Here is an 18,924-nt window from a genome sequence, read left to right on the forward strand (position 1 = left end):
TATTATTGTTGCTATCTTCAGTGGCCACATAGTGAACTTCCTACTTATCTTTGAACTTCTTACATACCTCTGAAACATAAATACAGCTGACACTATGTGAAGGTAAATTAATGAGAAAACACATGCATTCTTCTTGAAGAAACTGAGAGCCCAGATTTTTCTGCTTCTGCTTTTCTGTTTCTATTATAGGACAACCCCCCTTTGAGGTTATGTTTTCCAGATCACATGTTTGTAGAGGTTGTTTGAATTTAAAGATCACTTCTGAGGAAGAATCACAATTCACTTAGAGGGGTTTCTGAGAATGAACACTGTTGAGGACAAAACAAGGGAAATAAAAATTATTCAACTGTCTGTTATTTATGGCTCAATACTCCAACCTTGAGGCTAGAAATAAACCTGGATAAGGAAGACAACTTAGGAAAATATTCTCAGGAACTGCTGGAAGAGGTTCTAAGAATATTTTACTAGCTTTTAGATATAGGAAAGGAATAATATTTTTTCAAGTTTATTTTTTGAGGAGGGGGGCAATGAGTGGGGGAGGGGCAGAGAGGGGACAGAAGAACCCAAGCAGGCTCCGCACAGAGAGCAGAGAACCTGATGTGGGGCTCAGACTCTTAAACCACGAGATCATGACCTGAGCTAAAATCAAACATGACTGACTGAGCGACCCAGATGCCCCTATTTCATTTTATTTTAAACATGGTGGCATTCCGAGTAATAAATGACTTTCTAGGAGACTTTAAAAATAAACTATGAAGTTGACTCAAAAATTTTATTTGAAAAGTGCTGGCTAATAGGGGTAACATCTGGACAGCCATTATGACATACAGATGTTATACTGATTTCAAATACTCCTTACTCCTAATTTAGTAGGAAAAAATTAAAGCATGCTTCAGGATCATATTTTTAACTATGAAATAGGAAAACTGTCACTTGAAGTTTCTGTCCTCGCGAGTAACCATTGGTACTTAGTATTTACAAATATTAAGTATGTGTTAACTTGGGAAAAAACATAACATAGTGATGAAGGCTTGTAGGTCAGTAACTACTATTCTCTACCATTAATATCACTTGCCTTTAAAACAGAACACAAAGCTCACTGGGTGAATGGGCAGTGTGGAAAATGTTGAATTCTAGTTTTCTTAAACTAGATAGACTTTTGTATTGGTAACATTTTCTATAACAAAATAGGCTTAAATATAAAATCCTTATTAATCTTAATGTTTCATCTTAAAAGAAGAGTTAAAGTATCTTGGATTTGCTTCACAATAATGAGGGTGTACAAATTATATTAAATGAAGATGGCCTTGTGTTGATCGTTATTGTCATTGGGTGATGAGTATATGAAGATTCAATAATAATCTTCCCTACTTTGTAGAAGTTTGAAATTTTTCTATAATAAATTTCTTTAAAACACTAAGCATATAGTCTGTAATAATATAATAATAAAATTAGGGGCTATTATATAAGTTCATTTTCAAGAAGCAATATATACATATTCTATATATAGAGAAATAAATATCGTATGTTTCTATTTGTATGTAATTGGCCCCCAGTCCTCCGTGTTGCAGTTGACAGCCACTCAGGAGGACGAGGGGGTCAATGCAGAAGTAAACAACTACCTCAGGAGCACTTCACAGAGTACAGGGCATATATATAAATATGTATAGGAATTTCGAAGAGGAATATATATATTATAGAGATTGTAGAGAACAATTGGATTCAAGAGGAAAATGCCTGCGGTTCCACACGGGGCCTCTGGGCGCCGCTGTCGGCCAGTACAGGGCAAGCGCAGTCGCCTGGGATTTCTGTCTCCAGCCTGGGATTTCCTGGGCAGTCACCAACACAGAAGAAAATCTGCTTATACAACTGGGTCTCCTGGAGGCGCAGACTTTGCCCAATATTTACGGATTCCCAGGTACGCTTGTCATGGGTGGAATGCTCTTCCAGTGACGCCGTGGATTGCAGTTTCTTTGACTTTCCGGAAAGACTGGGACCCAGCGAGAACTAGAGCGCGCAATGGGAGGGAGCTGCGTTCAGAGGCGCCCGGCCGGCAGGCGGCAGGTACTGTTTCCCTTCCTGCTACCTTTGTTCTACCCCGCGCTCTGCGAGCCGATCCGCTACTCGATTCCCGAGGAACTGGCCAAGGGCTCGGTGGTGGGGAACCTCGCCAAGGATCTCGGGCTCAGTGTCCTGGACGTGTCAGCTAGGAAGCTGCGAGTCAGCACGGAGAAGCTGCTTTTCAACGTAGACGCAGAGAGCGGGGACTTACTAGTGAAGGACCGAATAGACCGGGAGCAGATATGCAAAGAGAGAAGAAGATGTGAGTTGCAGTTGGAAGCCGTGGTGGAAAATCCTTTAAATATCTTTCATATCATTGTTGTTGTTGAGGATATTAATGACCATGCCCCTCAATTCGATAAAAAGGAAATACTTTTAGAAATTTTTGAATCTGTATCAGAAGGTGCACGAATATCCCTTGACCCTGCCACTGACCCCGATATAAACATGAACTCAGTTAAAGATTATCAGATAAATCCTAACCCTTATTTCTCATTAATGGTTAGAGTTAATTCCGATGGTGGTAAATATCCAGAGTTAACTTTGGAAAAACTCCTAGACAGGGAAGAGCAGCATTCTCATCACTTGATATTGACTGCCTTGGATGGGGGGAACCCACCAAGAAGTGCCACCACTCGAATAGAAATCTCTGTCAGGGATGCTAATGATAACTTTCCGGTGTTCAGCAAAGATGAATACAGAATCAGTGTTAGTGAAAATCTGCCCCCTGGATCCTCCGTGTTGCAGGTGACAGCCACTGACAAGGATGAGGGGGTCAATGCAGAAGTGAACTACTACTTCAGGAGCACTGCTCAGAGTACAAGGTACATGTTCTTGCTGAATGAGAAAACAGGTATGATTAAGAATAACCAGTCATTGGATTTTGAGGATATAGAAAGATATACCATGGAAGTGGAAGCAAGGGATGGAGGTGGACTCTCTACCCAATGTAAAGTAATCATTGAAATCCTAGATGAAAACGACAACAGGCCAGAAATAATCATCACCTCTCTCTCTGATGAAATTTTGGAGGATTCTCTTCCAGGAATGGTGGTTGTTCTCTTCAAAACACGGGACAAGGATTTCGGGGGAAATGGAGAAGTCACATGTAACATAGAAAAGGATATTCCTTTCAAGATTTACTCCTCTTCTAATAATTACTACAAGCTGGTGACAGATGGACCGCTAGACCGAGAGCAGACTCCAGAATACAACGTCACCATCACAGCCACTGACAGGGGCATTCCGCCCCTCTCCTCCAGCACTACCATCACCTTGCACATCACCGATGTCAATGACAACACACCGATTTTCCACCAGGCCTCCTATGTGGTCCACGTGGCTGAGAATAACCCTCCAGGAGCCTCCATCGCCCAAGTCAGCGCCTCCGACCCCGACCTAGGGCCCAACGGCCGCGTGTCCTACTCCATCGTGGCCAGCGACCTGGAGCCGCGGGCGCTGGCGTCCTACGTGTCCGTGAGCGCGCAGAGCGGCGTGGTGTTCGCGCAGCGCGCCTTCGACCACGAGCAGCTGCGCGCCTTCGAGCTGACGGTGCAGGCCCGCGACCAGGGCTCGCCCGCGCTCAGCGCCAACGTGAGCCTGCGCGTGTTGGTGGGCGACCGCAACGACAACGCGCCTAGGGTGCTGTACCCGGCGCTGGGGCCCGACGGCTCGGCGCTCTTCGACACGGTGCCGCGCGCCGCGCAGCCCGGCTACCTGGTCACCAAGGTGGTGGCGGTGGACGCCGACTCGGGACACAATGCGTGGCTGTCGTACCACGTGCTGCAGGCCAGCGAGCCCGGACTCTTCAGCCTGGGGCTGCGCACGGGCGAGGTGCGCACTGCGCGTGCTTTGGGCGACAGGGACGCGGCCCGCCAGCGCCTGCTGGTCGCCGTGCGGGACGGGGGACAGCCGCCCCTCTCTGCCACCGCGACGCTGCACCTGGTTTTCGCCGACAGCCTCCAAGAAGTACTGCCGGATGTCAGCGACCGCCCGGAGCCCTCTGACCCCCAGGCCGAGCTGCAGTTTTACCTGGTGGTGGCTTTGGCCTTGATCTCGGTGCTCTTCCTCCTTGCGGTGATTCTGGCGGTGGCCCTGCGCCTGCGCCGCTCCCCCAGCCCCGCTGCCTGGGGCTGCTTTCAGCCTGGTCTTTGTGTCAAGTCTGGACCTGTGGTTCCTCCTAACTACAGTGAGGGGACTTTGCCTTATTCCTACAATTTGTGCGTTGCCCAAACCGGAAAGGCAGAGTTTAACTTCCTAAAATCTAATGAGCTATTGCATTCCACTCAAGACATAGTTTGCGGTGATTCGTCTGGGGCCTTAATTCCACTTCAGGGTGGGCATGATTTGACTGCACATCCTGAGATGCTCACACCGGTGAGTTACATTTTTGTGTCTTCTGAAACATTCTATTGTTTTCTCTTATTTGAGGCATACTATTGTATTTTTTAATATGAGTCATATTTGGAAAATCCATAACTAATCACCTTGTCTCAGTATTTACTTTTTGCAGATTATATTTTTCAAGAGTTACTTGGTTTGTAAGTGCTCTATAATTCAGCAATAATGTCACTAAATTGGCAATATCTAGTCAAGCTCAGATTAGCAAAACAGGCGGTGGCTTCTTACTGAATAAATTAATAAGTAATTACTCAAGTTTGTTAAGATTTAAGATGAATTTTCCATATTCTACTTATATATTTTGAGTATAATAATATTAAGCCACTCATTAAATATTCAAGCAGGTGCTTGTTTCAAAGAAACATTTATTGTAAATAATATCCTGGCTATATTTAGGTATCTTCATTTATTCTAGTAATTAAAATAACTAAGCATTTGAGGGGAGATGGTGAACAAATCGAAAAGTTTCTGAAATTCTATGCAAAGTTATAGAAATACGTATTTTCCTTGGGAGATGAGTCAAACTTGTTTTCCATTGCCAAGGTTTCTATGCTCCCCAGAACTTAATAATAACTACCCTAGAGGATTTTTTCTCTTCAGCATTTGGTTCTTCTGGCTTTCTTCTTATGTTTATTTATCTTTTCTTGGAGCTCAAATTGTACTCTTTCCTAATCTTTTTTCCTCTACATTGAAAAAGAATGAATTTCCAAGAAAGCAAATGAACTGTCACTGCCTTTTGCACTCAGTCTCTGTCTCTAATTGTCTGATATAAAGTCTTTGAAGACAAAATATAAAATCTTTGAAAAGTTCCACACTTTGGAGGCATAGTGACATAAATGGTCCTGAACAACCTGTTCTCTGTATAAAAGATGTGAACCTCTAAACTCCTCACCTTTGGGGAGAGAACTTCTGCTGGGTTGATGGGCAGGTAGAATTGAAGATGTCTGAACCACTTCACTTTGGGCTTCCATACAAAGTGCCAGAAGAGATTGTTTGTATGGGCATCAGTGCTCTGATGAAAACAGATCATTTGAGTAAATACTTACTTAAAAAAAAACCCTACATCATTATTTTGTTTTTAAAAATTGTAGCTTGAAATTCTTATATTTTTCTTCCCATTACCACACAGACATGTTATACTCCTTTTAGTTTGTGGTTACTTCATTAATTTAAATAGGTCAAATTAACTTCTAATTATATATGCCTACAATAAAAAAAATCATTGTTTTCAAAACAGTTCATGGAGGCTCAATAAAACTATTTTAGAAAAGAATATTTTGAAAAATTTTTACACAATATTAATCATCAACAAATTTAATTAATTGGCCAATTAAAGCTAAAATAAAAATTATAAGTGAATATAGCTAGAAATGAGTATGTTTCTACTCAGAAAGTGTTACAAATATGTATATTTGACCAGTTATTTTCATTTGATATTTTATAGTACTTTCCATTTATCCTACCCAATAAGCAATCTACAAGTAGTAGTTGACTTAAGGGATATCAGTTGAGAAGCCAAAGAAGTATTGTAAAGTAAAATGAAAGATCCAACAAAGAGTACCGTGTTTTCCATTGCACACATAGTGGGTGCAGTAACTTCTCAGGACTCTGAGCGCCGCTGTTCTCCCAGAGAAACACAGCCAGTGCTCAATCCGGATTCTCAGGGCTCCGACTACGCAAAGCTCCTCAGTTCCTACAAACCGGCTCCAGGGTTGCAGTGAAACTCACTCCAGAATTTGAGGTGCGTAGGCTACAGAGGCTCCCAGCAGCCAGACAAAGAAAAAGGAATCGTTAAAACACACAACGTGCCCAGTGATTACTTGGCGAGAATTCCTTGACTAGACAACAATGGCTGCTAAAAGGAACCACTCCAACCGCAAAGCGCTGGTTTTGTTCTGTCTTTTCCTCGGTTTGTCATGGGAGGCTGAAGCCCGGCAGATCCGCTACTCCGTTCCTGAGGAGTTAGAGAAAGGCTCTTTCGTCGGCAACATCTCCAAGGACCTGGGGCTGGAGCCCTGGGAGCTGGCTGAGCCTGGAGTCCGCATCGTCTCCAGAGGTAGGACGCAGCTTTTCGCTCTGAACCCGAGAAGTGGCAGTTTGGTCACCGCAGGCAGGATAGACCGGGAGGAGCTCTGTGGTCAGAGTGCACGGTGTCTGGTGAATTTTAACATTCTTGTGGAAGATAGGGTGGAACTTTTTGGGATAGAAATAGAAATAACTGATGTCAACGATAATGCCCCAAAATTCCAAGCAGAAAATGTAGAGGTAAAAATTAATGAAAATGTCGCTCCAGGAATGCGTTTTCCTCTCCTGGAAGCTGCTGATCCAGACGTGGGTGTGAACTCCCTCCAGAGCTACCAGCTCAGCTCCAATAAGTACTTCTCATTAGCAGTTCAGAGTCATGCCAGTGGTGTCAAATACCCGGAGCTGGTACTGAAGCACGCCCTGGATCGTGAGGAAGAGGCACTACACCACCTGGTCCTCACTGCCTCCGATGGGGGTGACCCTCTCCTATCTGGTACAGTTCTCATCAGTGTGATCGTCTTTGATACAAATGACAATGCACCGGTCTTTACCTTGCCAGAATACCGAGTGAGTGTTCTGGAGAACTTGCCTGTGGGCACACAGCTGCTTACAGTCACTGCCACAGACAGGGATGAAGGAGCCAATGGAGAAGTCACATATTCATTCCGAAAATTTGTTCCTGACAAATTGTTGAAATTCCAACTAAACAAAAATACTGGGGAAATAAAATTATCAGAAAATCTAGACTACGAAGAAACAGATTTCTATGAATTAGAAATACAAGCAGAAGATGGAGGAGCATATCTTGCAATGGCAAAAGTATTGATTACAGTAGAAGATGTAAATGACAACAATCCAGAGGTGACCATCACATCTCTGTTTAGTCCCCTGATGGAAGACTCACCTCCGGGAACTATTATAGCCCTTTTAAATGTGCATGATCCAGACTCTGGGCAGAATGGACAGGTCACCTGTTCCATATCAGGCAATCTACCATTTAAGTTAGAGAAATCCATTGACGGTTATTATAGACTGGTGACACACAGAACTCTTGACAGGGAACAGGTATCCTCTTACAATATCACAGTGACAGCCACAGATGGAGGAAATCCACCCCTATTAACAGAAACTCACTTCACTGTGCAAGTGGCAGATATTAATGACAACCCACCCACTTTTTCCCACATCTCCTACTTCACCTATATCCCGGAGAACAACCCCAGAGGTGCCTCCATCTTGTCTGTGACTGCACTAGACCCAGACAGCAAAGAGAATGCTCAGGTTATTTACTCCCTAGCTGAAGACACTTTCCAGGAAGCACCTCTATCCTCCTACGTCTCCATAAACTCTGACACAGGAGTCCTGTATGCGTTGCGAACTTTCGACTATGAGCAATTTCATGATCTACAGATTCAGGTGATTGCCACTGACAGTGGGGACCCACCTCTCAGCAGCAATGTTTCTGTGAGCATATTTGTGCTGGACCAGAATGACAATGCACCAGAGATCCTGTACCCCACCCTACCCACTGACGCTTCCACTGGAATGGAGCTGGCACCCCGTTCTTCAGAGTCCGGCTATTTGGTCACTAAGGTGGTGGCAGTGGACAAAGACTCAGGTCAGAATGCCCGACTGTCCTACCGCCTGCTCAAGGCCAGCGAACCAGGGCTCTTCGCAGTGGGGCTGCACACAGGCGAGGTGCGCACAGCACGGGCCCTGCTGGACAGAGATGCGCTCAAGCAGAGCCTGGTGGTGGCGGTGCAGGACCATGGCCAGCCCCCTCTCTCAGCCACCGTCACACTCACTGTGGCCATTGCTGACAGCATCCCAGATGTCCTGGCTGACCTGGGCAGTCTGGAAGTTCCACGTGACTCCGAAGCTTCAGGTCTAACGCTATACCTGGTCGTGGCGGTAGCCATAGTTTCCTGCATCTTCCTCGCTTTTGTCATCGTGCTACTGGCTCTCAGGTTGAGGCGCTGGCACACATCGCACCAGCTCCAAGCTTCAGGAGGCGGGCTAGTGGGTGTGCCCACCTCCGCCTTTGTGGGCGTGGAAGGGGTGCGGGCTTTCCTGCAGACGTATTCCCATGAGGTCTCCCTCACAGCAGACTCACGGAAGAGTCACGCGATCTTCCCCGAGCCCAACTACACCGACATGCTCATTAGCCATGAGAGATTTGAGAAAAAGGATCCTTTGTCTTTGTTAGATGATTTGAAGTTACCTGTAGAAGATAACCCTTTGGTTCCAGTGAGTTCTGGTTTTACTCTTTTTCTTTTAAGAATTATAATTGGTTTTACTTTTAGGTTTGGCATAATGATAGAAAATTTTGGTCTTTATTTTTTTCACTGTTCCCTCCATTTCAATGATATTTGTTTCTTGCTAAAACATTGAAGAGTAGAATTTGATGGTAATTAAGACTGATATGTTTTTATTTTCTGGTAAATATTCACGTAATTCCAATGAAAGCCTATGGTCACAAGGCTGTTACGATTTTGCAGAGCATTCTACTTTATAGTTTTGTTGAGTACAGTACTGACAGTTCCTGAGAGTACCTCCATAAGTGTCTGTCAATTTATGTACACTTCTCTTGGCCACATGCTAAAATCTTAGCCTCTTAGGCAACCTTAGCTCTTGTTTTGAAGGCAGGTCTGGTAAAATAGGTGAATATCAGAGACAAATCCATTAACTTCACTGGAAACAGTGAACAGGTTCCTCAGTGTTGTTTTTCCCAACGAGAAAAGCAATACACCTTTGTGGTTTTATTTTTCAAAATATACCTTGCGGTGACAATTACAGTTGAATATACTTCCTAGAAGGATTTAAGTTTTTCATTAATATTCTACTAACAATTGTTAACAATGTGTGCTTAAAATTTTCCAAGTGTAATCATAATTGGTAACAATACATTAGCATCCTTTTTTTAAAGTTTATTTATTTTGAGAGAAAGCGCATGCATTGGAGGGGCAGAGAGAGAGGGAGAGAGAATCCCAAGCAGGCTCCATGCTGTCAGTGCAGAGCCCAACACAGAACACATGGGGCTCAGGCCCACGAACTGAAAGATCATGATCTGAGCCAAAATCAAAAGTCAGATGCTTAACAGACTGAGCTACCTAGGCACCCTGTAACAGTGTAGCATCCTTTTTGCTTGTGATTCTAATTTCATACTGTTATGTGGAAGACAGCATTTTAATTTGACTTTCCTTGCTCACTAGGGATGCTAAAGAACGTATAGAAGGTTAAAGTAAGCAAATTTTGGGTTATGCTGCCAGCATTTTTTGTTAAATTCTCCAAATAAGAAAAAGCATTTGTACATGTGCCTAAGAACAGAAGCAAAAGATGAGTTCCAAGGGTATTTCAGTGGCTTTGTAACATAGAAGAAAGAAGATCCACCTGGATTTATGAAAATTCTGATGTTAAGAATCAAAATAAACTAGGTCAAGAAAGAAATGTCATTTCTGTGGGAGATCTGAATATAAGCAGAGAAGTACACAGAAGTATTCTAAACAATCAGTAAGTAGAGTTACTGATGTGGCCATTTACTTTAGTGACGATGACGATGTATTTAGTTTGATATCTTACTTTTAACTTATTACTAGTATTCTTCCAAACCAATATGGTAGCATACAGTCCAAGAATATCCTAATGTGTCTCAAAATATTTATGACACTATGATTTTTCTCATTGTCATCCAACATTTGTTCAACAATAGGTCTATGGAAAGAGAGCACATCCTTTAGGGTCATAGTTATTAACTTAAATCATTGAAAGTCATTTTAAATCTATCTTTGGGAGTCAAAATTATTACGCATCTAGGGGCGCCTGGGTGGCGCAGTCGGTTAAGCGTCCGACTTCAGCCAGGTCACGATCTCGCGGTCCGTGAGTTCGAGCCCCGCGTCGGGCTCTGGGCTGATGGCTCAGAGCCTGGAGCCTGTTTCCGATTCTGTGTCTCCCTCTCTCTCTGCCCCTCCCCCGTTCATGCTCTGTCTCTCTATGTCCCAAAAATAAATAAACGTTGAAAAAAAAAATTTAAAAAAAAAAATTATTACGCATCTATATCTAAATAATTCTGTTCTGAAAAATACAGGGTTTTTAAAAAACTACTCTTTCGGCGTGGTAATTATTGTGACCAAATCATGTTAATTATTATTTGAAAACAGCACAGAACACCCTAGATGAATGTAATGACTATGGGAATGACAGCCTTCTAATTTCTAAATATGGGAGATGGACTAATGCTTTCTAGCTAAATGTAAGCTACGATTGAAGACAAAAAGATTTTTGCTTACTTTCAGTACTTACCTTTGTGGATAATTACTTTTAAAAGGAACAACAGTGATTACCTCTGGATGCAAGAACTGAATAGTAATGGGCCATGGGATGGAAGAGCTACTTTACACTCTATATTCTTTTGTGCTTTTTTGAATTTTGAAAGAAGTACTTTACTTATTCAAAGTCTATGTAAGTTTTTAACATATACAACATATTATAATTTTTACCATATGAAACACGTTTCATGATGAGAATGAAAACACTGAGAAATAAGATTTAGGATATTAGCTGTTATCATCTTACATTTTAACAAGAGAAAAACTAGATTGCGGTTCCACACAAAGCCTCTGGGCGCCGCTGTCGGCCAGTACAGGGCAAGTGCTGTCGCCCGGGATTCTTCAGCCTCTAGCCTGGGTGTTCCTGCGCAGTCAACAACACAGAGTGAAGGAACCCCATACACACAGGGGCTTCTGGCCGCGCAGACTCTCCCCAGCACACACAGATTCCCAGCCCGAAGACTGGAGGCTCTGTATGTTCTGGGCCTAATGCTACCAGTGCGATAGCGGGCCCTTTTTCTAGCTAGAAAGACTGGGACCCAGCGAGAACTAGAGCGCGCAATGGGAGGGAGCTGCGTTCAGAGGCGCCCGGCCGGCAGGCGGCAGGTACTGTTTCCCTTCCTGCTACCTTTGTTCTACCCCGCGCTCTGCGAGCCGATCCGCTACTCGATTCCCGAGGAACTGGCCAAGGGCTCGGTGGTGGGGAACCTCGCCAAGGATCTCGGGCTCAGTGTCCTGGACGTGTCAGCTAGGAAGCTGCGAGTCAGCACGGAGAAGCTGCTTTTCAACGTAGACGCAGAGAGCGGGGACTTACTAGTGAAGGACCGAATAGACCGGGAGCAGATATGCAAAGAGAGAAGAAGATGTGAGTTGCAGTTGGAAGCCGTGGTGGAAAATCCTTTAAATATCTTTCATATCATTGTTGTTGTTGAGGATATTAATGACCATGCCCCTCAGTTCCATAAAGATGAAATAAACTTAGAAATCAGTGAATCTGTCACCCCAGGGATGGGAACAATTCTTGAGTCTGCAAAAGATCCTGATATTAGTACGAATTCACTGAGCAAATACCAGCTAAGCCCTAATGAGTACTTCTCCTTGGTGGTGAAAGACAATCCCGATGGTGGCAAATATCCAGAATTAGTACTGAAGAAGACCCTGGACCGGGAAACACAAAGCTCTCATTATCTGGTGCTGACAGCATTTGACAATGGAAATCCACCACGAAGCAGCACAGCTCAGATCCGAATCCTGGTGGTGGATGCCAATGATAACCCCCCGGTGTTCAGCCAAGGTATGTATAGGGTCAGTCTTCGTGAAGGTGTACCCCCAGGCACCTCAGTGGTGCAGGTGAGTGCCACTGACCAAGACGAAGGCTTCAACGCGGAGATCACCTACTCATTCCTTGGTATGGCTAATAAAGCCCAGCATGTGTTCTCTCTGGATTCTGCCACAGGAAACATTATAACTCAGCAACCCTTGGATTTTGAAGAAGTAGAAAGATATACCATGGATGTAGAAGCGAAAGACCGAGGATCCCTCTCTACCCAGTGTAAAGTAATCATAGAAGTTCTAGATGAAAACGACAACATCCCTGAAATAATCATTACTTCTCTCTCTGATCAAATTTTGGAGGATTCCCATCCAGGAATGGTTGTTGTTCTCTTCAAAACACAGGACCAGGATTCTGGGGAAAACGGAGAAGTCATTTGTAACTTAAGTAGAGATATTCCATTTAAGATTCATTCTTCATCTAATAATTACTACAAGCTGGTAACAGATGGACCCCTAGACCGAGAACAGACTCCGGAATACAACGTCACCATCACAGCCACTGACAGGGGCATTCCGCCCCTCTCCTCCAGCACTACCATCACCTTGCACATCACCGATGTCAATGACAACACACCGATTTTCCACCAGGCCTCCTATGTGGTCCACGTGGCTGAGAATAACCCTCCAGGAGCCTCCATCGCCCAAGTCAGCGCCTCCGACCCCGACCTAGGGCCCAACGGCCGCGTGTCCTACTCCATCGTGGCCAGCGACCTGGAGCCGCGGGCGCTGGCGTCCTACGTGTCCGTGAGCGCGCAGAGCGGCGTGGTGTTCGCGCAGCGCGCCTTCGACCACGAGCAGCTGCGCGCCTTCGAGCTGACGGTGCAGGCCCGCGACCAGGGCTCGCCCGCGCTCAGCGCCAACGTGAGCCTGCGCGTGTTGGTGGGCGACCGCAACGACAACGCGCCTAGGGTGCTGTACCCGGCGCTGGGGCCCGACGGCTCGGCGCTCTTCGACACGGTGCCGCGCGCCGCGCAGCCCGGCTACCTGGTCACCAAGGTGGTGGCGGTGGACGCCGACTCGGGACACAATGCGTGGCTGTCGTACCACGTGCTGCAGGCCAGCGAGCCCGGACTCTTCAGCCTGGGGCTGCGCACGGGCGAGGTGCGCACTGCGCGTGCTTTGGGCGACAGGGACGCGGCCCGCCAGCGCCTGCTGGTCGCCGTGCGGGACGGGGGACAGCCGCCCCTCTCTGCCACCGCGACGCTGCACCTGGTTTTCGCCGACAGCCTCCAAGAAGTACTGCCGGATGTCAGCGACCGCCCGGAGCCCTCTGACCCCCAGGCCGAGCTGCAGTTTTACCTGGTGGTGGCTTTGGCCTTGATCTCGGTGCTCTTCCTCCTTGCGGTGATTCTGGCGGTGGCCCTGCGCCTGCGAAGCTCTTCCAGCCACGCCCCAGAGAGCTGCTTTGGGTCTGTTCGGTGTTCCAAGTCTGGACCCGAGATTACCGCCAACTACAGTGAAGGAACATTACCCTATGCCTATAATTTTTGTGTGCCTGGGGATCAAACTAATCCGGAATTTAATTTTCTCACATCTGTTGATCATTTTCCAGCCACACAAGATATTCTCAACAAAGATAGCCCTTCGGGACTAATGACTAGCATTTTAACTCCTAGTGTTGAAGCAGATAAGAAAACTTTAAAACAGGTAAGTATTTAAAATGCTTTTTATATTCTAATGCCAATGTATTCCAATGGAGCATTGTTGTTTAAAGATTCTAGATTAAGGGGTGCCTGGCTGGCTCAGTTGGTAGAGCATGTGACTCTTGATCTCACAGTTGTGATTTCAAACCCCACTTTGGGTGTAGAGCTTACTTAAAAATAAATTAATAGGGGTGCCTGGGTGGCTCAGTCAGTTAAGCATCTGACTTCGGCTCAGGTCATGATCTCACAGTTCGTGAGTTGGAATAAAGCCCTGCATTGGGCTCTGTGCTGACAGCTCAGAGCCTAGAGCCTGCTTCTGATTCTGTGTTTCCCTGTCTCTATGCCCTGCACCTGCTTGTGCTCTGTCTCTGTCTCTCAAAAATGAATAAACATTAAAAAATTTTAAAAAATAAATAAATACAAGTAATGATTCTAGATTCAATCTCTTGATAAAATTCCTAAAATAAATCTAGGTCAAACCTATTGGTATCACTGTTTAGACTAAAGTTTACTGTGCTGCAGTCATTCTACTATGCAATTTAAGGTAGAATATATAGAAATCTCAAGCAAATTTTTCATGAAAGAGAATACTTCTTATTTAAGGATATGGAACACAATTCTATTTTTTTATATCATGGTAATTTTTAAAATGACAGCCTAATGTCATCCAAATTTTCTCAAATGTTTCATCTTTTACTCAATAAAGAAATATTGGTAAGAATTTTAGTCATGCGCTCTGATGATTTTTTTGGAACCGAGATAGTTCCACATCCATAAATACTGTTCCCTTCAGTTGGTAAAAATCAATAGAAAGCAAGTCTAACTTGCAGTTGTTTAGTTCCTATAGTATTTGAAAACATTTTTTAAAATTAAACAATCCCTTTTAATAATTATTCCTTTTATTAAATGCTCTTGGTAAACCTTCAACATCACATTATACAACCCTTTGTTTTGTGCAGTTTTCAGTTTTACAAATATGTGTAATTCTTGAAGAGGTGTGTAATAACTTCTGGAACAGACACATTAAGTTGGGCTTTTCTTACTCGTTGCAATAATAAGATTTGGCTCTAGGCGCCGCTCTTCACCAATCAGGGAATGGGAAGCTGCAAGCTGCCTTCCCTCCCTCCCCCATCTCTACAACACAAAGCAGAGTAACATGGATACTCACAGATCCTGATGCTGGAAACTTAAAGTAGTTCTCTCTCTAATATATTCTGGATGCAGTCATCCTTGAACTTGGTAGATACATTAGCTGATTCAGAACAAAACAGCCCAAGAAACCAGGGAATATAAGCTCAGCTTACTGCCATGGGGAATCGGCTACTGTTTCTGGACCGCAGCGGGCTGATCCTACTATACATTTTCCTGAGGACGCTACAGGAGTCTGGGGCAGGGCACATCCAATACTCGGTGCCCGAAGAGACAGATAAAGGCTTCTTCGTGGGCAATATTTCCAAGGACCTGGGGCTGGAACCCTGGGAGCTGGCGGAACGCCGAGTCCGCATCATCTCCAGAGGCAGGATGCAGCTTTTCGCTCTGAATCCGCGAAGTGGCAGCTTGATCACTGCAGGTAGGTTAGACCGGGAGGAGCTCTGTGAGACACTGTCCTCCTGTTTTTTAAATATAGAGATACTTGTGGAAGATACCCTGAAGATTTACGGAGTGGAGGTGGAAATAATGGATGTTAATGATAACGCCCCCAGCTTCCAGGAGGCAGAAATAGAGATAAAAGTCAGTGAGCACGCAACTCCAGGATCGAGATTTCCCCTTCCTAACGCTAGGGATCCAGATGTAGGAATGAACTCTCTCCAGCGCTACCAGCTCAATCCTAATAGTTATTTTTCCTTGCAAATGCGAGGCGGGATGGATGGGGCCAAGAATCCTGAACTAGTGCTGGAGGGGAGTTTGGACCGGGAAAAGGAGGCTGCTCACCATCTCCTCCTCACAGCTTTCGATGGAGGAGATCCCATCCAACAGGGTGCTGTTGCCATTCGTGTAGTGGTCCTCGATGTAAATGACCATATACCAAAGTTTACACAGTCTGTATATCAAGTGAGTATTCCTGAAAACCTCAGCTCTGGAACTCGGGTTCTCATGGTAAATGCAACTGATCCAGATGAGGGAATCAATGGGGAAGTGGTGTTTTCATTCCGGAATATGGAAAGCAAAGCTTCTGAAATATTCCAGTTGGATTCTCAAACTGGAGAAGTTTTAATACGAGGGTCTCTGGATTTTGAGAAATCTAGATTTTATGAGATGGAAATTCAAGGCCAAGATGGTGGAGGTCTCTCGACCACTGCTAAGATATTGATCACAGTTGTGGATGTGAATGATAATGCTCCAGAAATAACTATCACATCTTCTACTAATTCAGTGCTGGAAAACTCTCCCCCAGGTACAGTTATTGCTCTTCTAAATGTGCAAGATCAAGACTCTGGAGAAAATGGTCAAGTCTCATGTTTCGTTCCTAACAGTCTGCCTTTTAAATTAGAAAAGACTTATGGAAATTATTACAAATTGATAACAAACAGAGTGCTGGACAGGGAGCAGGTCCACAGCTATAATATAACCTTGATAGCCACAGATCAGGGACATCCACCCTTGTCTACAGAAACTCACATTTCACTGAATGTAGCAGATGACAATGATAACCCACCCACTTTTGCTGACTCATCTTACTCCGTCTACATTCCTGAAAACAACCCCAGAGGAGCTTCCTTCTTCTCAGTGATGGCACTTGACCTGGACAGCAATGAGAACTCCCAGGTCACTTATTCCCTAGTGGAGGATACCCTGCAGGGAGCACCTTTATCCTCCTATGTCTCCATCAACTCAGACACCGGCACCCTATATGCACTGCGCTCTTTTGACTATGAACAGTTCCGTGACCTGCAAGTGTGGGTGACAGCACTGGACGGTGGGAACCCGCCACTCAGCAGCAATGTTTCTGTGAGCATATTCGTGCTGGACCAGAATGACAATGTGCCAGAGATCCTGCACCCCACCCTCCCAACCGATGGTTCCACTGGTGTGGAGCTGGCGCCCAGGTCAGCTGAGCCTGGCTACCTGGTGACCAAGGTAGTGGCGGTGGACAGAGACTCTGGCCAGAATGCCTGGCTGTCCTACCGCCTGCTCAAGGCCAGCGAGCCAGGGCTCTTCGCGGTGGGGCTGCACACGGGCGAGGTGCGCACAGCACGGGCCCTGCTGGAAAGAGATGCGCTCAAGCAGAGCCTGGTGGTGGTGGTGCAGGACCATGGCCAGCCCCCTCTCTCGGCCACCGTCACGCTCACCGTGGCCGTGGCTGACAGTATCCCAGATGTCCTGGCTGACCTAAGCAGCTTCGAGTCTTCTGCCAATCCCCACGATTCTGGCCTCACACTCTACCTAGTGGTGGCGGTGGCAGTTGTCTCCTGCGTCTTCCTCGCGTTTGTGATTGTGCTGCTGGCGCTCAGACTGAGGCACTGGCACGCGACACGTCTGCTCCAGGCTTCAGGAGGCAGTTTGGTTGGCATGCCTACCTCGCACTTTGTGGGCGTGGACGGGGTGCAAGCTTTCCTGCAGACCTATTCCCAAGAGGTCTCCCTCACGGCGGACTCTCGGAGGAGTCACGTGATCTTCCCTCAGCCCAACTATGCGGACATGCTTATTAGTCATGACAGCTGTGAGAAAAGCGAGCCACTCTTGATAGCTGAAGATTCAGCTGCTGGTTTAGGCAAATTTGACTCCAAGAATAATCAGGTGAGATTTATTACCTACCTCCCAGTTGTTGCTATCTCTGTGCAAGTCTTTTAAGTGGCTTAAAAACATATTTCTGGTGGTGGGATATATTCAGTTCATACATGTTTAGAGCAATACATATGAGTTCCTCTATTTTATCTTTCAACAAATTACCATCATTTTTCAGAAAAGGTTTTTCCACTCCTCTGGCATATTTTCTTTTGATTCTAAAGGTCTAGTTCAGCTACCATGGCTTGCTTTATAATAAGTTAAATTTTAGTAATATTTTTCTATCATCAGTGTTTGTGGCTATCAATGAACTGGTTAGGATTCAAATTAATGATTCACAATTTTTTTGTTTGCCTATTACAATTTCACATTGCCTCCATTTATTTATAATTAAATTCTACCACTATTTGCTTTATTTCTAATGTTCAAATTTGATCATGTTGATTCAATGGCATACACTCTGTAGCTCTTTTCCTTATCTATATACACATATATACAACATTTACATGTAAGTGTTCACACATGTAAGCTTGGCTCTGAGCATGAAAATTCTATTTTGAGTTTTGATGAGTGGTAATATGTTTCAATTATGTTGATTATTTCAACTTTGTGTAATTTATTTATATTACCAAAACAGATATACTGATTGCCTTTTTACTACTAGATTCTTTTGGGAGAGGAAATGTAGAGTACACCTTTTTTCTTAAGTTCTACACATATTTTCTGTTTCTACCATGAAGTCATTTGATTGTTCTGAAGAAATAGTTGAATTGTTGAACTGGTATTATTTTCTTTTATTCTTTTACTTGTACTTTAGTGTGTGTGTGTGTGTGTGTGTTTGTGTGTATGTTTAAGATTTCTTAGGGGCGCCTGGGTGGCGCAGTCAGTTAAGCGTCCGACTTCAGCCAGGTCACGATCTCGCAGTCCGTGAGTTCGAGCCCCGCGTCGGGCTCTGGGCTGATGGCTCAGAGCCTGGAACCTGTTTCCGATTCTGTGTCTCCCTCTCTCTCTGCCCCTTCCCCATTCATGCTCTGTCTCTCTCTGTCCCAAAAATAAATAAACGTTGGAAAAAAAAATTTAAAAAAATTATTAAAAAAAAGATTTCTTAATGTAGTAAATTCACCTGCAGAAATAATTTTGATCCAGTGCTTCTCAAAAAGTTATTTTCAAATTGGCTAAACATGCTTACATTTTTCAGATATACTAATGTGAAATAGTTTGTGAATATTTGGACTTTATGAGACTGATTTATCTGGTATTCCTATTTGGTGTTTCCTTTTTGTTGTTGTTTGTTTTCAATATGCCTATGAGTCATGGATTCCTTTTTTATTTCCTTTGAAAACTCATTTTGTAATATATATAAGTATATTCAATCCTTATATTCAGAACCAACTTGTTATTGAAACCCT

At 44.5% G+C, this 18,924-nt stretch overlaps 4 protein-coding genes across 4 annotated transcripts in view; all 4 read left to right on the forward strand.

Moving 5' to 3' along the window:
• Positions 1–637: 637 nt before the first annotated feature.
• LOC124516763 (protocadherin gamma-B6-like) lies at positions 638–4,686 on the forward strand. Its single transcript, XM_047086106.1, has one exon. It carries the CDS (start codon positions 2,020–2,022, stop codon positions 4,510–4,512), a length of 2,493 nt encoding a protein of 830 aa, XP_046942062.1. The 5' UTR covers positions 638–2,019; the 3' UTR covers positions 4,513–4,686.
• A 5-nt stretch (positions 4,687–4,691) lies between these two features.
• On the forward strand, positions 4,692–9,459 carry LOC124516747 (protocadherin gamma-A10-like). The gene has a single exon (XM_047086105.1). It carries the CDS (start codon positions 6,310–6,312, stop codon positions 8,875–8,877), a length of 2,568 nt encoding a protein of 855 aa, XP_046942061.1. The 5' UTR covers positions 4,692–6,309; the 3' UTR covers positions 8,878–9,459.
• Positions 9,460–10,543: 1,084 nt separating this feature from the next.
• LOC124516700 (protocadherin gamma-C5) overlaps positions 10,544–18,924 on the forward strand; it is a 79,992-nt gene continuing 71,611 nt past the window's right edge. Inside the window, exon 1 of the mRNA XM_047086102.1 lies at positions 10,544–13,793. Within this exon, the coding sequence (XP_046942058.1) occupies positions 11,373–13,793 (2,421 nt within the window). The 5' untranslated portion in view covers positions 10,544–11,372. The remainder of the gene's footprint in view (positions 13,794–18,924) is intronic.
• On the forward strand, positions 14,877–17,581 carry LOC124514046 (protocadherin gamma-A11-like). The gene has a single exon (XM_047082367.1). The coding sequence runs from the start codon at positions 15,098–15,100 to the stop codon at positions 17,579–17,581; it is 2,484 nt and encodes an 827-aa protein (XP_046938323.1). The 5' UTR covers positions 14,877–15,097.

This window comes from Lynx rufus, unplaced genomic scaffold, assembly GCF_022079265.1.
Source record: "Lynx rufus isolate CCGP_SWC_20201006 ecotype Redwood Valley unplaced genomic scaffold, mLynRuf1.p SCAF_1, whole genome shotgun sequence".
Lineage (NCBI taxonomy): Eukaryota > Metazoa > Chordata > Mammalia > Carnivora > Felidae > Lynx > Lynx rufus.

What these genes read in the sequence shown, in the direction of transcription:
- LOC124514046 (XM_047082367.1), top strand. Translation starts at nt 15,098, where the DNA reads ATGGGGAATCGGCTACTGTTTCTGGACCGCAGCGGGCTGATCCTACTA.
- LOC124516747 (XM_047086105.1), top strand. Translation starts at nt 6,310, where the DNA reads ATGGCTGCTAAAAGGAACCACTCCAACCGCAAAGCGCTGGTTTTGTTC.
- LOC124516763 (XM_047086106.1), top strand. Translation starts at nt 2,020, where the DNA reads ATGGGAGGGAGCTGCGTTCAGAGGCGCCCGGCCGGCAGGCGGCAGGTA.